Source organism: Vicugna pacos, chromosome 20, assembly GCF_048564905.1.
Source record: "Vicugna pacos chromosome 20, VicPac4, whole genome shotgun sequence".
NCBI classification, from domain to species: domain Eukaryota; kingdom Metazoa; phylum Chordata; class Mammalia; order Artiodactyla; family Camelidae; genus Vicugna; species Vicugna pacos.
In genome coordinates this window covers 41,772,264-41,791,181 of record NC_133006.1, presented here as the reverse complement: position 1 = coordinate 41,791,181, position 18,918 = coordinate 41,772,264, and the positions used below count along the sequence as shown (strand labels likewise).

Below are 18,918 nucleotides of genomic sequence, written 5' to 3'. Positions count from 1 at the left end.
CATTTGGAAATCAAAGAGCTCTGTGTGTGCGTGCTAAGTAGACGCCAAATAAATGACATTTCTGTGGGAAGCAGCACAGTAAGAAGGAAGAGGACGGGCTTGAGAGATTTCATTTCAAATCATAGATTGGCTCTTAGAAAGTGAGTCATCACAAGCAAGTTACCTTGTCTCTTAGTGGCAGTTTGCTAGGCTTCTTTTGCCTTAAAGTATATTATTCCACTTTATATCCAAGATGAGATCTCTACAGGCTTGCGCTCACTTCCAAGAAGATATCTAATAGGTTTGTACTACATGCACTATGTTCTTTTAATTTCAAAATTATTTATTTAAAAATAGTGTAGGGGGAGGGTATAGCTCAAGTAGTAGAGTGCATACTTAGCACGCAGGAGGTCCTGGGTCCAATTCCCAGTACATTTAGGGTCCATTTAAAAAATAATAATAACTAAATAAACCTAATTACCTTCTCCTCCAAAAATAAAAAAAAAAGATTTTAAAACGTACTAATTTTCTGCTATTTTAATAACATTTGAACTATAGAGAATATAATAATCTGTAAATACAAGGCTGTATATGTTAATAGCTTTGAAAAAATATATAGGGATTACAATCGAGAGGTAGGAACAATTAGAACTCTGAAATCCCAACCTACACACTATTTGTACGTAAATATATGGTTGAGCATATAAACCATTCTTAACATATTTCTGAAAACTATTTCCTTTGAAAGAAGTCTTCCAAGTTATATCTGAATTTGATTATTAAGGAGAAAGAGGGAAATACTTCCTAAGAAAACAATATAAGGACTATAAGAAGAAATGCTTCAATGGGTGTGGGGTGGGGGTGGGGAAACCCACAAAAATCAATAAATATCTAAGGACTGATATAGTTTTACATATTAATAAAGTCCACGAGGGGGAAACGCTTAACATTTTAACACGTTTGGGATTCAGCCAACTGTGGACTTATTTTGTAAGAATATTTGTAACTCTCCCTCTCTGAAAATCAGAGATATATAAAAAGCTCAAGATATTCAGAGCTCAAATTTCTAGGTCAAACCTAAACTCAGTTATTACAAAAATGAACGTGATCATCACCCTGCTTTTAGGTTCCAAAGTGTGGAGAAAGACAGGTTTTGGGGGTTTTTTTTTTCTGAAAGAGAATGTAAAAACCTACGTGGTGTTGAAAGCTCTCCAAGACACAATAAATGTCTTCTTATACAGTATTTAATTTAACCTCATTACTGTAGATGCCATTATTATAGGAAAACAAAATCACAAAGTTACTTGGACAAAAATACCACTTAAAAATTCAATTTACAGAACCCGCGAACCTTAACAGGGGTAACGGACTCCTGAGCCCTTACCCCTGGATTTGGCAAAAGCTCAAACGAAGTTCAAACGTTTCAAATAAATGTATCATTAACAGTCCCCTAGGTTCTGGGTTCAGCCCTGCCTTTCCAGTATTCTCAAGATGCCCTTCTACACGCTTTCCCTTAATGCCGCATCAGACTGAGTTATCTAGGCAGCAAAAAGCGTTTCTTATGCCTCCAGCGCTGCCCAGAAGCAAGATCATCGCCTCGTCTGCCCTCATTTGAGAATCTTAACCCAGCTCTGGGCCCCACTGTGAAACCAGTTCTCGGAACCGCACCCTCGGTGCAGACAGCTCTCTGCCGCCGTTCCCTCTCCATCCGATACCGAGAACTAACCTCGGGCTCTACACTGGCCAGAGCGCTCACCCAATCAACGCTCGCCCTAGAAGCACAGCGGGCGCCGGTGCGGCCCGCCCCGGAAGTGCGTCATGACGCCGGTGCGCTCTGTCCCCGGATGCACTTTTATATCCGGATTCTTCGAGCGGACTCGGAGCTCCACGGTCCCCGCCGCGGTCGGCACATGCGCGACGGCGCCGCTCCCTCTTCCTCCGCCTCCACTGGCTCGCTCCGTCCGGGCAGCCGCCGCCACCGTCGCCGAGGAGTCAGGAAGTTCAAGATGGCCGCCGCGGAGGCCCCGTCGCTGCGGGAACAGCCAGAGTAAGTGGTCCGGGAGTGCGGAAGGTCGGCGCTGGGGCCGGCCGAGGGGGGACCGTCGGAGAGCTGCCCGGGCGGGCGGGAAAGTTCGGGCCCAGCGGCCGCGGCCAAACTTTGCCTCCCGCGCGGCGTCTTGGGGCGCGGGCGGGCGGCCTCCGCGCTCCGCCCTCCCGGAGGCCGCGGCTGTTGGGTCGAGGGCGGCCGGGCCTGCCGCGTCGTTGCCCTGGGAGGCGTGGGCGCTAGCGGCCTCTACAGGTCCCGAGCGCGAGGCCCCGGCGCGGGCGCGCCTGCCCGCCTGCCCTCCGCGGGGACGAGCGGGCTCCCGGCCGCGGCTCGGCGGCCTGGGTGCGGGGCCCCCGAGCAGTAGGGCGGCAGCTAGCGAGCCCTGAGACCTCCCTTCCGCAGGCGGTTCCCGCGGTGGTCCTGCTGCCGGTGTCCGTCTTAGGACCTGAAAGCAGGGAGAAGGGGTGCTGGGGCCGCCCTCCTTGACCCTCCCTGAGCTGTAGTTTGTGGCTGGCGGGCACTTCATTCTCCCACCCCGTGCTCTTTGCTCCAGCGTCCACCCGCTATTTTTCCTCCTGCCTATTGCACTTAATTGCCAACTTGCAAACTTGAGGCAAAGTAAGAGCAAGTCCTCGGTTTTGAGGCCTCGCGTTTTTGGCCAGAGTTTATAGCCCTTCTTTGAGAGTACAAGAGGAAGAAGTAATGGAAATTGTTAGCTACCTCCAGCCCCCAGCACCTCGTGTCTGTAATTAGGCTAATACACGAATCGATGCGGCGGAGTGGAAACATACTTGTGTGTGCTGCAGGGCTCACCGTTGCTTAACTAAAACCAGTATGTTGTTTTCTGTGTTTTTGCTAGGAAAACTCAAACAAGAACCTAAAAGAGAATGTATTTTAAAACAGTATTCCTGTAGCGACCTTTTTTTGTATCAGCATTATCTGATTTGTTTCCAGCCATCTTAGGAAAGAGGTAAATGTAGTATCTCAGCGAGTTTGGACTGAGAGAGGGGAAGCCTCTGCCACCAGCCGGCCCCTCGCTTCACTGCTGTGCACCCGGTTCTGGACTGGTCAGTCCTTTGCTTTACTCAGCCGGAAAGAGAAATGCACGAGGTTTTTCACTAAAGGGTTTTGAAAGCTGAAATTATCTTCACAATTTGACTTAAAAGAGAGCAAATGGATTCTGAAGTTTTAACTAGACTTTGCCTCTTTTTGTTTCTCAAGTTCACTATGCTGCAGAGTTCTGGTCTTTATGCCTATACCATACAAATCTTATGCTTTGCAGCTGATTTTCTAGTAATCTATTTAAAGTTCTGTGGTGTTATGTCCATGTATTTGAGCTCAGGGGGACAGTTCAGATTCGTTTTGAGGAGTGGTTCAGCCTTTTTTTTTTAATATTTAAATAACACTATGTTTAATATTTATGCCCATCCAATATAAATGGCACAGATAGTCTAATGCCACCCCTCTTTCCCCAGAACACTTGGTGTACATGGACTCTCTGGTCTATGTCCCACTTTGACTTACTTGAAAATGTTTAACAAAGGAAATGGCAGTGTGATAAAGTAGGTACCATGTTGGCAGCTCACAGTGAATGCTGGAATGCAGTGTCTGAACAGCTCCCAAGAACACTGAGGAGTTCACGTTCACAGTTATATGGAATCTATTCCAAGTAGGATTTTTAGAAATATATAAACATACAAACAAACATGTGAAATGGTGTTTAAGCTCTCTGAAGGCTTTTTAGTGGCTTTTACATTTGTCAGTCTCTAGCTCAGCCTTTCTGATGGTTTTTAAACATTTAAATTTTTATATGTAGTAACTTAATTGCACTTACCAAGACCTGTTCAAAGCACTGAGCAAATCTTAACGCACTCAGTTCTTATGAGAATCCTCTGGAGGTGGGTACTGTTATTTCCCATATTTTACAGGTGATGAAACCGAAGCACAGAGAAATTAAGTTAATTTGCCCAGGAGCACACTAAGTCAGAGAAGCAGGATGTAAACCCAGGCAGTCTGGTTCTGGAGCCCTGCACCTCACTTGTGCTGTCTGGTCTCCCACTGTACATTGTGGCTCCTTTTAAAAATGGCAGGTTTGAAGTCATTTTTATTCATTTCCAGGTCCCAGAAAGGTCCATTTTTTTGATATGACAGTTCTGACTCTCTGAAACTTACTTTCCCAGACTGGATTTGGAGAAAGTAGGCGTGGAAAGGTTCTTTTTAAGACTAGTTGGTGTTTTGAACTCATTCTTCTTATGTCTACGTTAGTTCCGTATTAAAGTAGTTTAACTTGTCAGAGAAACAGGCTTAGTTATTTCCCTTGTAAAAAGCAGTGGCCTTGCCCTTGCTCTCTGAAGATGTTATTAAGAATATGCTTTTTAAAAAATAATGTGAAACAGGAAGTTAGAATAGCACTAGCTGTTGGTAACAGGGCACTTAATTATAAAGTTGTTTCATGGTGCCAGATGCTGCAAGACCTGGTTTGTTTGAAGGGTGAAACTTGTGCATTGCGTTTAACCAAACACGTGAATAAAGACTGCTAGACACTCCCGTGTTGTCTGCGCCTCAAGTTCAGCTTTGTTTCCAAATGAGACTTGAAGGCTGTTACTCAGTAAGTAGCGTTATGACAAACCTGTCGTAGACCAGCTAGGTATAGACAGCCCTGCCAGATGTGTAGTGTTAACGCTGTAAAGCACAGATGGGCAAGTGCAAATTTTTGTACTTGGCATTTATATACCTATATTTATTGTTGATATGAACTATCCAAGAATACTGTCGGACTTTTTGACCAGAGACATTTTCCTAAAGCTTTCAAAGAAAGTTGTTGGATAATGGGCCTAAGTTGGCTGACCCAGCACAAGCTCGTTCATTCCACGTGATATGTTATGGGTATTATAGACCTGCTGAGTTCAGGTTCTCCTCATTCACCTAGTCCGACTTCAGTTTCTCTGACATTTGCCTTGAGAGCTCAACTGAAGAGACAGGGTCTGCTCTCTGCCTGCCCTCAATGTAGGAGGACTTCGCGGTGTCAGGGTTAACCTAGCTGGCCCTAAGGTGCTAACAGCATTTTATTAGTAAACCAGTCATTATTAATTGAGTTAACATTCATTAAGTTACAGTGGAAACGGGTCACTCATGGGAATGACTGAAGTGACGTTGGGTGTTGTGATGTGAGCCTGATCTTCAGAACTTGAGGAGCTAGGTTGTCTTTTGAAGGAAACTACTTCTTTTGTGGGTAAACTCTTAAGAATTCTGATTTGAAACTCCTCGTAAGACTTGTAAAGCATTAGAAAAGGGTTCAAAGGGCAGATTTTCCTTGTGTGGAGATGATTAGATCATTTGGGTTATTGCATTCAAGAAACAGGTGTGTGCCCTGTGTGCGCAGTGCAGGTATAACTGAGCAAAAACAGTGCTTCCCATCGAGCACTGAGGGTGTGGTTCAGCGGCGCAGACCGGCTGTGGTCAGAGAGCGCTGCTTCTGTGTTGGTCTGTGTAAATCTTTTCTCTGACGTGGCAGATACTTCCTCAGTACCTACTCTACCTTAGATAATCTTCTAGGCCTGAGGGATAGAGTTGTGGACTAAACAGATTAAACTTCTGCACTCATAGAGTTTATGTTGTAATAGGGAGAGACAGACAAGAATTGTATTAGGTGGTGGCAATCTGGAGAAAAATTAAGCAGAGAAAGTGAGTATTTGTGTGGTACAGGGGGTGGGGGTTGCAGTTAAAACGAATGGATCAGAAAAACTCGACTGAGGCAGTGTAATTTGAGCAGAGACCTGAGGTAGGTGAAGGAACCAGCGGTGTGTGGGCAGGGAAGAGCACTGCGGGCCCTGCGGGGGGGTGCCTGTTGATGGGGGTCGGTGTTGGGGGGTTGGGCCGATTGTACGAGGGTTTAAGTTTTCACTCTGAATGAGGCAGGAGGCAGTAATTTTACTCAAAGTGGTGATACAACCTGACATTTTAAAAGCATCTTCAAGCAAATGCAAGAGGTCTGACTTCGAATGTAATTACCAGCCTTCCCACCAGCTGGACGTATGCATGACCTTGGGTGAGGCCCGTAACCCTCCTTGAAGGTGAGGTGTCATCTGTCACGGGGACATGGAGAGACGGTATTTCTTGGGCACTTTGTGAGACAGCCTTCTGTACGTATGAACTCACTGCTGCAGCAGACCTGTGATGTGTCAGTACTGTTAGCTCCCAGTTTCTACAGTGGAGGAAAGTGAGGCACAGAGGGGTAGCTTGCCTGTGCTCACACGGGGTGTGTCGTGCTGCAGGCTGCATTGAACAGGCAGTTTGACTCTTGAATTCATGCTCTTGACAGTATTCCTTAAAATCATTCTTGGGATCATCCCTGCAGCTCCTCAGTGGCATGGTGAGTAAATTTATCCAGTATCTGAACATTAATAACACTTATTTTTTGGGCACTTGGTTTGTGCTAGGCTCTTCTGAGCCTTGACATCTGTTCACCTGTGCGGTCCTCACCGCCCGCATTGGGGTTGGCACCACTGGTCTTAAACTTGCCTTTGGCTGCACAGCTAGTGAGCAGTGGGGTCAGGATCTGAACCTAAGTGGTCTGGCTCTGGAGACTTCACCACCCAGGCATCCTTTTTCTTGAGGGTACTTAGATGGTCTTTAGATTGAGTTTTAGCTTACTGATGAGAATTTTGTACTTTAAGCATTTAGATTTTATATCCCTGAAAATCATTCTCAGCCTCTAAGAAGGTTCTCCATATCTGTCTCCATATCTTGAATTAGCCTGGTTCCATTTTTCTCAAACTTTCCCCCTGTAAGTCAAGGTTCAGGAAAAGAGACACACACTCTCCTTCTGGGTTGTGGGCCGGAGAGTCCAGGGACCAGGATGGTTACGTCTTACAGCCTGTAAAAGAACAGAGTTGAAATGTCTTTGTATCTTCCTAAATCTGTGATTTCCTCCCTCCATAGTAGTCATGTTGGGTTTTGTTTGTTTGTTTAGTACAAAGATACTACACTTTTTCCAAGTCTTTGAGAAAACTTGATGATCCCAGAGCACTAGAGTACTTGTCCTGGGTCCTTACACCCCTTTAGAGAGAAGTCAGCCCGAACTAAAACCTGACTCAACCTGAACACAGCTTCCTCTGCAGCGCTCTCATGCTGTTTCCTTTCCCACAGTCCATAGTACCAGAAATGGACATTGGCCATCTGACACCCACAAATTCAGAGTTCTTTCCATGTGGTAGTTATATGTTCTCCACACCCTTTCACTGTGGTGACTAGTAACTTTCCAAGTGTATCTCCAGTGTGTTGTCCACACCCCCCCCAGCCCCTTCCCTCCTAGTTTATTGAAGACTGAGACCTGGCTGGAGGACCATAATGGACCAGTATATTGCAGACAACCCAGCCAGCACCCCAAACTTACAGTTCCTGGGTGTCTGACTATTTCAGCCAGATCTTGGAATCTCGTACTATGTCTTTTCAGCTCCTGGAACCGGTCCACTTGAGAGCCTAACCTCCATTAGACCAGTTTCTTCCATGTTTGACACCTGACAACACTGATCTGCTTTAGTTTGCTGTATTATGTAACTCTGCCTTCTGCACCGTTTTTCCTGTATCTGGAATACCCCTTTATCCTTCTGGTTAGTTTCTTATTCTCTAGGACAGTGTTATTTCTCCTTATTTTTTTAATCCATGTATCTTGTTGATAAACCATTTTTTCTCTCCCCTCAAAGTGCCTGCTGAACAAATAGCTTGGGTTTTTCCTGTCATCTCCTACGAGGTACCTTCCTTGACCACTTTGGGAATGATTTTAGGTGACGTCAGTGTTCCCATAATGAATGTTATTGCTCATGTCTTTGTCGTTGCAGTTCTCCAGTGTTTCATGTGACTTCCTTTTCCACTGGTCTGTAACTTCCTTGAGAGAGGCGAATGCTGGTCTTGTACAGTTTAGTTTCCCTGCTACCTGACTTAATGCCTACATTATGTGTGGGGGATTTTTTTTTTAATGTTAAAAGAGATTGAATAGATTCATTAATTCTTAACTTGCGAGGAGCTATTTGTAGTATATGTCACAAATAATAAACTTACTAAAAGTATAGGAATGTATAATTTGGAGGACTTGGACAAAATAATCCATTATCTTCTACCAAAAATAGTATGATGGCCTGAATCCAGATAATTTAAAGTCTGGTTTTGGTCTCACACTCTAGGACATGATGGTTTAGTATGGAGTGACTTTAATGGGGAAAGTTAAGTACTGCTTTATTGTAGCCTGCGTTTAACCTAGGATTACTGAACAGCAAGGATTTAGCAAAATAATTTGGAATCATAAACTCTAACTCAGCATAGTCCAAACATTTACGCACAGAAGCACCCTCTTTAGAGAGACTAAATAGTCTGCTGAACAAATATTTGGTTGAACCGTATGAAATTGCTGATGTTGGACTGTTGGCCTGCAAAAGACCCTTTGATATGTTTCAACGAAAACTAGGTTTGTTCAGCCTTATCCAAGGGGGATACCTTCCAAGACCCCCAGTGGACACCTGAGACCAGGGATAGTACCAAACCCTGTATGTACTGTTTTACCTATACGTACATGCCTGTGATAAAGTTTAATTTAAAAATAAATTAGGCATAGTGAGACATTAGCAACAATAACTAATAATAGAATAGTTACAACAATATACTGTAATAAAAGTTATATGACTGTGGTCTCTCTCTCTCTCAACATATCTTGCCCTACTGCACCTGCCCTCCTCCCCCTGAGGGTGTGAGAGAATAAAGTGTCTGTGATGAGCTTGGGGGGGGGTGAGTGACGTGGCGTCGGGCTGCTGTTGGCCTGACCAGATGTCGGAAGGCTTGCCTGCTTCCAGTGACCCTGGGTTATCAGCCGTGATGATGTGGACTGTTGACCGTCAGGAGCAGACAGTGGCCATGGTGGGGGGTCCTGGGCAGGACGGTGCAGGATTTTATCACACTGCCCAGAACAGCACTGGATTTAAAATACGAATTGTTTATTCTGGAATTTTCCATTTAATGTTACTAGGATGTAACTGCGAGTAAAACAAAACCGTGGAGGGTGTGGGGAGTGGGGGGACTACTGTGCTGCATGGTGGCCAAGTGACCACTTAGCAAGCCTCGCGTCCTCACCCCGGACAGTTCACTTTGAAGTTTTAGCCCACGGGGTGTGTTCACACTGTCGGCATCAGCCCTCAGCCACCAGGGCCGGGCAGGGAGCGCTTGTTTTGGGTGTAGCTCAGTGTTGGCTCTGGAGATTTTTTTACACGTGTGTCTCTGAACTTTTAAGTGGAGAAAGAGATTCGTGTCTTAATATACGTCATTAATGTTTTGTGGAAAACCAGAGTGGGGGGCTTCGTTGGTATTGAGTTTGAGGGAAATGCTGGTTTAAAAACCAGGTCACTGAGTGACTGTTTAACAAAGTATTAACAGTCCACTGTACCTGGTTTGGATTTCCTTTTTCTATCAAGTATAATCATGTTAACCTCCCCCATTATGTATTTCCTCTAATGCTTTTGATGTTTGAGTTTAACCACTAGAAACTGAAGTTAAATCACTATTCATTTCAACTCACTTCTTGCCATATACCTTTGAAGTAAAATATTTCAGTGGCTAACTTCATGTGTTACATTGAGGTGTATTTTATCATTACTATTATTTTGATAAATGATGTGACTTTTAAATATGTTTGATAATTTATAGGGTAGAAGATGCTGATAATTCTGAAAAGAGTGTAAATGAAGAAAATGGAGAAGTATCAGAAGACCAATCTCAAAATAAGCACAGTCGTCACAAAAAAAAGAAGCATAAACACAGAAGTAAACATAAGAAACATAAACATTCCTCAGAAGAAGACAAGGATAAAAAACATAAACATAAGCATAAACACAAGAAACACAAAAGAAAAGAGGTTATCGATGCTTCCGACAAAGAAGGTATGTCTCCAGCAAAAAGAACTAAACTTGATGATTTAGCTTTGCTGGAAGACTTGGAGAAGCAGAGAGCCCTGATTAAAGCTGAACTTGATAATGAGCTGATGGAAGGGAAGGTGCAGTCTGGGATGGGGCTCATCTTACAGGGCTACGAGTCTGGCTCTGAAGAAGAGGGGGAGATTCACGAGAAGGCGCGGAACGGGAGCAGGCCCAGCACTAGGCCTTCCAGCACGAGAGGGAAGCTTGAACCTACGGACAATAAAAACAGCGCGAAAAAGCGAAGTAAAAGCAGATCCAAAGAACGGACTAGGCATAGGTCTGAGAAGAAGAGAAGTAAGGGAGGCGCTGAAACAGTCAAAGAGAAGACAACGAGGAGTAAGTCCAAGGAGAGGAGGAGGTCCAGAAGTCCCTCCAAAAGAAGCAAGTCTCAGGATCAAGCGAGAAAGTCGAAGTCTCCCGTCCTGAGAAGGCGCTCTCAGGAGAAGAGCGGGAAGGCCAGGTCGCCCGCCGACGACAAGGCCAGGGCTGAAGATAAAAGTAAGTCGAAAGATAGGAAAAAATCCCCAATTGTAAACGAAAGTAGGAGTCGTGACCGAGGCAAAAAATCTCGATCCCCAGTTGACTTGAGAGGTAAATCCAAAGACAGGAGGTCACGGTCCAAAGAGAGAAAATCGAAACGGTCTGAAACTGATAAAGAAAAGAAGCCAGTTAAATCTCCCTCTAAAGATGCTTCCTCTGGGAAGGAAAACAGGTCGCCCAGTAGGAGGCCTGGTCGCAGTCCTAAAAGAAGAAGTCTGTCTCCAAAACAGCGTGATAAAGCGAGAAGGAGCCGCTCTCCGCTCGTGAACGACAGGCGGTCCAAGCAGAGCAAGTCGCCCTCCCGAACTCTGTCTCCTGGACGGAGGGCCAAAAGCCGGTCCCTGGAGAGGAAGCGGAGGGAGCCTGAGAGGAGGCGCCTGTCTTCTCCAAGGTAACTCGGTGTCAGAGCCTTCGCGTTCCACCCGCGCCTCACGCTGGAAGGAGAAACTGGAGCCTGGGGCGGTGGAAGTGACGCTAGTGAGCTCTGTCGTGTTAGCACAATGCTGACGGTCGCCTGTAGTAATAGTTGCGGTTTTGTCAAGTGAGCATCTTGACTGGGGGTGATTTATAAATATTGAACTTGGTGACACAATTGGTTTTCTTTTTTTCCCCCCTAGGTCTTTAATTTAGTGTCTGATTTGCAGAATCACTCCCGTAAATCCAAGTAGTTTGGCTGAGAGAAGTCCGTGTGTACCCATTTATGGGAAGGGGAGGTCGTTTCTAGGGCCGGGATTGCTTGAATAGTATAGGCTGAAAATTTTACCTTTGAAAACAGAGGTATCAGTTTAAGGATTGTGGTCTGTCCATTCTTTTTGAATTGGTATGATTTTGAATTCTAACAACGTAAGTTGGAACTACAGATTTTTTTGGTCCCAAAAACATAATTGAAAGTGGAAATTTTTTTCTGTTACTAATTCATGTACTTGTAATCTTGTTGATGAGTTTAGGAAGAATAGTAGATGAAATGATTTTATTTTTTACCAGCAACAGTGAAAATTCATATTTATGGAATACATTTGCTCCATCATTTCTTTTCTCATAAATTGTCATGATTATTTCTCATGAGGTGGAGTGATTCTCACACTTAACTTTTTGGTCCATTTTCTCACTTAGAAATTATTTAGCTTACCTAGGACTGTAGAACCAATAAGTAAAGGAACAGAAAGGATTTTAGCAGGGAGGGGAGGGTCTCATTTAGACAATTTAAACTACTTTAGAAGCGTTTTTTTTTAAATATCTTTTATATTCAGTAGTTAGGCATGTGAAATTAGCAACCAGGTTGCACTCAAAAGAATACTGGCGTCTGCTGTGTAAAGATGTTACGGATTCCTGCTTTGCTGCTGCCTGCCAGTGCTTACTGTCTGCGGGTATTAATACAGTACGGGTGCAAGTAGGTATCCCCGGAAGTTTTAAATCGTTCTCATTTCTGAGAAGCTTCAAGAATACTGTTTTCAGAGTGCTCTGTCTTGAGATAGGCTTTACTTCTGAGTGTTCTGAAGAATTCTAGGATTCTTTACTCCTGTGTGACGTTGTAATGAAATGGCCCCCTGCCTTTAGTTTTCGGCGTGGAGACAGTGTTACTGAATTGTGTTTCCTCAGGATCCTGTTCAGAAGTTGCTTTCAATTTGAAAAGAAAATTCTGAGGAGTTTGTTAGGGACCAGAGTTGAATATTTGAAACCAGTTTCTTTTTAGTTACGGAATAGATACGTGCTAATTAAAGAGAAATTTAAATTGTCCTAGAAGCCTGTGAAGTCTCTCCCTCTCTCCCCCACTACCACTCCTAAGAAAGCTGTTTGTTTCTAGCCCTTTTTCTGTGCACGTACAATTGTATGTGTATGTTTTTTCTTACAAAAATGGAATCACACCATTTATGTTAACAGTGACTTTCTTTTTCATGAAACACACCTTTGCAGTGCATAAAGATAATTTTTAATTCTTTATCTAACAGCAAAATGATTGTTCACAGTGCAGATGTACCTAATGTATTTAATCAGTCCCTTGTTGAAACTGATGAGGATTGGGGCTGGTTCCAGTTTTTCGTGATTATATGCAAAAATGTCCATTGATTATGTGTGAAGTTTCTTTGTAGCATAGATTCATAGAGTGGAATTTGGTCTGAGGTTACATTCATTACGTTTTAGGAAGTTACTGCCAGTATTTACTTCCATGCCTAGATTGACTGTCCTTTTCTCTGAACCCTCACTTACAGTTCTCTGTTCAGAGACTGATGTTGATTATGCTGCTTTTATTCTTAGTTGATATATTAGAAATAAAACTCTTAGTTGCAAAAATGTTAAAAATTTAGAAAGAAACATCTTCAAACCAAGGGAATGGAATATTATTACTCACTTGGGCACATTTTATTTGAGTTGTTTATCTGAAATTAGAATCAGTGGCTCTACCAATATAAATAATCTTTAATAATTCTTCAAATTTTGAGACCAGAGAAAACAGACCTTCTATTGTATGTGTGCTGTGTCACCAAAATGCCATTTCATTTTGTTGCAAAGTGCACCCGTCTGTGCCTACTGTCTTTAGGTTAGTGCACCCTTCCTGAAGGTGTTCTCGACATGTGGGGGAGATCGTTTATTCTGATTTGATTTATTCTTCCCTGAACTTGTCATTTGGTCCTCTTAAGAACACGACCTCGAGATGACATCCTCAGTAGACGGGAAAGGTCGAAGGATGCCAGCCCAATCAGTAGGTGGTCTCCAGCCCGAAGAAGAGCAAGCAGGTCTCCCGTCAGAAGGAGGTCTCGCTCCCCGCTCCGGCGCAGCCGGTCTCCCCGAAGAAGAAGCAGGTCTCCTCGGAGAAGGTAGATCCCTTAAACATGTGTTACCTGTGTGATCCATGCAGCTTGGAATGTTTTTGAAACTCCATGTTAAAGACCATTTTTCTCTGAAACGTAGCTGTGACCCCATATAGTTTCCTATTACCAACAAGTGATATTTCACACACACTGATTTTTCTTTAATATAATTTTCCCTCAAATTTAAGTAAGTCGGTGTTCATTAGGAACTCAGTCTTTTTTAAGAGTTGGACATTTTTTCTCTGCTTTTCAAGAGGTAAATTCTGACGGAGCTAGGTTCAGGATTTTTCTTTTAATAGCAGGATAGATCACAGAAAGTAAGTATCCTGTCGTTTCATAATTGCAGCTCTGTGCTGATTGTCCTGTGAACTTGGGTTTGGTCCTCTGAGAGCACCAGGTGGAGACGATGACCTCAGTAGCCGTGAAAGACTTTGGGCAAAGACCCCTTTAACTCACAGCAGTAGAAACCCTCCATGTGAAGCATGTGGAGCCAGCAGTTGGTTAGTCAAAAATGTTTTTTAAAGCAGGGAATCATTCTGAAAATCCATATACACATTAAATATTTTGACCTAAAGCATAAGTAGACAGACGTTCATTTGCCAGTCTTTATCATTTTTAATTAAACTAGTGCATGAATATAGTTTTGAAACACAGCATACGAAAGGCTCATGTTGAACCAGTGGATATATCTTTATGTATCTCAGAATTTTTGCATACTAGATTCTCAGAAGTAGAAATGCTTTGTCTGAGAGTGTGTGTGTGAATTTTTTGAAGTTACTGCCGCATGCATTGCTTTCCTGTTTTGGAGGATCCTGTTTTTTTTTAATACCATCCCTCGCACATTTCTGCCTGATATCATCACATTTGCAGACGCACGTGCTCATTGTTCATGCAGTCATTGTGATCACCTGCGTTTCGTTCGTTGCTGAGCAAGTCGTCGGGAGCAGAGGGGACCAGAGGGCCTTCCTTCCCGGCTCGCGGCCTCCAGCCCAGGCTGACCAGTGGGCCGGCTTAGACGGTTGTCGCTGTAGGGCTTGCTTCCCCTTTTCCCTAGTCCTCGTTGCTGTTGTCACTCCGCTTCCTGCGTCCAGGGTCTTCCTGCGGTACCTCCTTGCTCTGGTAGTGCCTCTCCGGTATCTTCTTGAGCAAAGTGCACGGGAAGGACATCTGGGGGGACCTGCACATCATTCTCCTTGCTGATTTGTCAAGGAATAGAATTCTAGGTTGAAATCATTATTTGAAAGTTTTAAATTGTTACCCCGCTGAGTTCTTTCTTTCCGTCATTGCCGTTGGGAAGTCCTCCTCTGCTACCTGGGCGTCTCTGTAGGCCTCTCTTCTCTTTCTCTGCACGAAGTGTCCTGTGTTCTGAAGTTGCACTGCGGTGTGTCTTGACGTGTGACTGCTGCTTCCCCTTCCTTTTGCTGGCGCTGCTCGGGCCCCTCGGAGCAGGGCGACCGCGGCCGCCTGTTCTGGGAGCTCTTCTCTCGCTTGTGTTGTGTTGCTCGCTGTCTCCCCGGTTCCTTTCTCTTTTCCCCAGTGGGACCTCGTGTGCTGCTCACTGACTCCCCCTCACTCATCTGCTTGTCCTTTTGTTCTACTTTCAGTCTTGAGAGGTTTTCTTCTTCTATCCGCTTACTCTTCTGTTGATTTTTTTCCCTCTGTGCTCATAATTTTTTAAATTTCCAGGACCTTGTTGGCTATTTTTCAATAACATTTTACTCTTGCTTTATAAGAAATAACATCTCTTATGTCAAAGATGATAACGAGTTTATTTTGTGGAGTTTTTGCTCTTTATAGTTTTTCTCTCACCTGTGTGGTTTCTTCCCAGATTCCTTTTGCTGCTTGTTCACTGTTTCCTTTGAAGACTGTCCTCCAACAGCAGGCTCTTTCCTTGTTGTCTGTTCTGATTTAAAAGTCAGGCGCTGAGAAAGCCGACTGGAGCTTGCTTCCATCTGACAGCCTAGAGCTTGAGGGCTGGTGGAGGACTGGCGCGTCGGTGACTGCGGGTCTTGTCTTTGGGCTGGTGGGTTTTCCCGTCCTCCCCTCCTGCTCGTGAGTAACACACGGCTGCCAGCGGGGCTGGTCTCTTTCCCGCGCCTCCTGGTACTCAGGCCCGTGTTACAGCCGCCATCTCTCTGTCAAGCGAATGTTGAGTATCCTGCCAGAGCGTGAAAGGGGAGCTGGCGCTTTCCACTGTGTCAGAAAGGGGACAATGCCACGCCGAGCTGTCCCTCGAGGGTGTGAGCAGTTCTCTCAGCTTCTCCCTCCCTCCCACCCTGCAGAGGACGCGGTGCCCCCGGCTCTGGGCTCTTAGTTCCCTTGTCCGTCCCCGTTGGACCACGGCTCAGATTTCATTGCTACTACTTCTCTGTCCAGTTTGCACATGTCAAGATTTTGTTGGCATCTCTTGTCACATCTCTTTACATTCTCTGTGGCTGAGCATTTTATTTTTCCATCATCCCTTTCACTGTTGTTTTAGTGAGGTTTCAGAAGAACTGAGATGAACGTGCTCAGACATGACATTTATTAGCAGGGAGTTGGGGCCCACTGCAGGCTCCCGGCCTTCTCCGCTTAGTCCCACAGCGTCTTTCTAACACCAACGCCCTCTTCAGGCTTGAACTCCAATGCCAGTTCCTGTCTGTTTAACAGCAGGCGCGGCCTTTATGCGTTTGTAATGGTGTCTGAGGGCTGTGTTAGACCTGGAATTTTTGTCAAAGACTTTGTCTTTCCCGTACCTTAGCAGTGATCTTTTTTAAAGCTAGGCTTATTGAAGCATATCATTTACATAAAGTAAAATTCACCCTTGTTTGGGTAGAGTTGTGAGTTTTGGCAGATACACCTAGTCACATAAGATACAAAACATTTCCATTGCCCCTCCAGGTTCCCTGGTGCCTCAGCAGGCAGTCAGAACAGTAGCTGAATTTTAGTTATCTTTAGTTAAGCTGATTATTCCAGTCTTACTATGTTAATTTTACTTTAAAATTTTAACTTACTTTTTTTACAGGACTTTTTAGTTTTGGGTTCATAGCAAAATTAAGCTTTTGAAAAGTACATTGAGTTCCTGTAACACCCCTAGCCCGAACACACTCGCAGCCTGTCTGACTACTCGACCGGTAAAAAAAAAAAAAAAAAAAACACACGTGTCTTCTCCTCAAATAGGGACCGAGGTCGGAGAAGCAGATCACGCTTGAGAAGGCGGTCTCGATCTCGGGGGGGTCGTAGGCGCAGGAGCAGAAGCAAAGTGAAGGAGGATAAGTTTAAAGGAAGTCTTTCCGAAGGAATGAAAGTGGAACAGGAATCTTCATCTGATGATAAGTAAGAATGAAACTTCCCATAATTCCCTTTTTCCAATTTAGAGAAACACTTTGACTTGGAAATCTTTCATTTCCGCCTGAATGTTTTAAGCAAATCCATCAACGTGGTCTCACATTTAAGTTAATCTTCGTGCGTACTTTATGGGTTACGTGGTGGGTTGTGGTATCTGAACACAGGTCTCAGTTTGGCTGGAGTGGGTGTCGGGCCATTGCTGCGTCACGAGCCTTCCCTGCTTTATTTTCAGCAGGAACCACCAGTGTATTAGACAGTCCTGCCAGTCTTAGTTACCGGTTTGGGGGTGCGATTTGTATACTAAGTGTTTTATGTAAAATGATACATACTTTGCAGTTGAGGCCAGCTGGTGCAGATATACCTGTTAGATTGTGGAAAATGCAGAAATATTTGTGTCTAATAAAAGTGGGGAAAATTTTTTAATGCAAACTTAGTTGTCTGAATGGAACATCTTAAATAATACTAATTTAGAGCAGTGGGTCTCAACTGAGGGTGATTTGCCTTCCCGGGGACTTTTTGACAATGTCTAAAGACATTTTTATTTGTTACCTGGTGGCTGGAGGCCAGGCCTTCTGTGTCTTCCAGTGCACAGACGACCCCCACAGCGAAGCGATGGCCAAGCGTCACAGTGCCGAGGGGAGAGGCCCTGGTTAGAGCTAGGTGATGAGGAAGTTGCGGGGGTGGCACGTGTGGATCTGATACCTTCAGAGCTCGGGTCCTGGGAAAGGCTGTGCTGGGAGGGAGCGTAAGGCCCGTGGGGGGCTGGGCTGGTCGGGGCGGGGCTCAGCGGTAGACCGCTTGCCCTTCAGATCATGTGTGACTGTCTATGCGTGCATTTTTGGTGGGGAAGGATCTCTAGCTTTCGCAGGCCCCTGTGACCCAGAAAACGTACCAATTCACATCTCTTTCCCAGCCCTCTCTAGGAGTGAGAAAAGGGGCTGGAGAGGGGAAGTGCCTTTACCGCATGGCACAGCTAGTGGTGACGTTTTTAAACTTCAGGATGTTTCTTTTGTTCCCTGTTTGGTGCCGCGAAACAGGTGAGGAGGTTACGTTACCTGCCAGGGCTCCAAACCAGGACCGTTGAGAAGCAGGGACAGAATAAGGCGGTTAAGGCTTGCTCAGACTCACTGATGGCCTGCGTTTTTCAGCTCTTTTAAATGCACGAGTTACGGTTTTGGAATCTCTAAGGATGTTTGGAATTAACTGCGTGTGCGTGTGTGGTTTTCCTAAGCCTCGAGGACTTCGACGTGGAGGAGGAAGATGAGGAAGCCCTGATAGAGCAGAGGAGGATACAGAGGCAGGCGATCGTTCAGGTGCGTGACTTTAGTAACAGTTTGATCAACATTCCTTAAATAATCACTGTTTTAACAAAATAAAGGTTTTTACTTTAACGAAGAAGTGACCGTAGTAGCAATTGAACAGGCCTTGGAAGTATATGTAAACTTGTGAGATTTGAAAAGATGACAGTTTCTTCATAAAATTAAAATAGGCGTCCTTGTTACACATAAACGGGACTCGGATGGAACCTCCTGTGTAAGACAGAATGGGAGCTTTGTTTTTTCCTTTTTTTTTTTTTTAAAGTTGGTGAACAGGAAAACCATCATAAATGAGTACAAGTTGGAGGAATTTCATTTGGCAAAAACATACCCTATTAATATGTGGGAAAAATTTTTAATGCCTAATGAGATGGATTTGCTGATATAAATGTGATTATTTAAGTTGAACATCTCAAGAATAGTTTGAAGGCTGCTCGAGAGCCAAGAGACGGGGAAAGGGGGGGGGTGTCACGCGCAGGCCTTACTGAGAAGGCGGGCCGCCTCCGAGGGCTGCCAGTTCTCCTTGGCCGTCCTCAAATGAAGCCTGGCCACTCGGTCCTCGGAGGGCGGCAGTCCCTGCAGAGGGCCTTCTCACCATCAGTGATGGAAGGTGAGTGGTGGGGTTGAGGGGAAGAACAGCTCGCCCAAACATACACAGCAAACCATGAATCCGGTGACAGTGTCTTAGAGCAAAGGAAAGGCCTGGAACCACCAGAGTACGGGGGGCATGGCTGGAACTCCAGGGGAGCCACGCCTTTCTGGGGCACTGGTGAACCTTACTGAACCAGTAGCCCTGAAGACTTGGTTGAATCTTTTTGTTCTGAGCCAGGCCCATAATCCCTTATCTCCAACCTTGGGGCCAGCTGTGCTTCAGAACTCAGAAGTATTTGCATTTTAGCGGGTGATGTGGTTCATGCATGTGCATCACGTAGCCCCAT

The 18,918-nt window shown here is 44.8% G+C and overlaps 1 protein-coding gene across 6 annotated transcripts in view; it reads left to right on the top strand.

Annotated features, from left to right (window-relative positions):
- The first annotated feature begins 1,825 nt into the window (after positions 1-1,825).
- PRP4K (pre-mRNA processing factor kinase PRP4K) overlaps positions 1,826-18,918 on the top strand; it is a 34,502-nt gene continuing 17,409 nt past the window's right edge. For all 6 annotated transcript variants that reach the window (XR_012062495.1, XR_012062496.1, XR_012062498.1 and 3 more), the window contains exons 1-5: positions 1,826-2,026; positions 9,719-10,918; positions 13,167-13,343; positions 16,497-16,652; positions 17,896-17,977. Coding sequence is in view for 2 of the 6 variants with exons in the window: in XM_072945749.1 (XP_072801850.1) it covers positions 1,890-2,026; positions 9,719-10,918; positions 13,167-13,343; positions 16,497-16,652; positions 17,896-17,977 (1,752 nt within the window). In the remaining 4 variants the exon portion in view is untranslated. The remainder of the gene's footprint in view (positions 2,027-9,718; positions 10,919-13,166; positions 13,344-16,496; positions 16,653-17,895; positions 17,978-18,918) is intronic.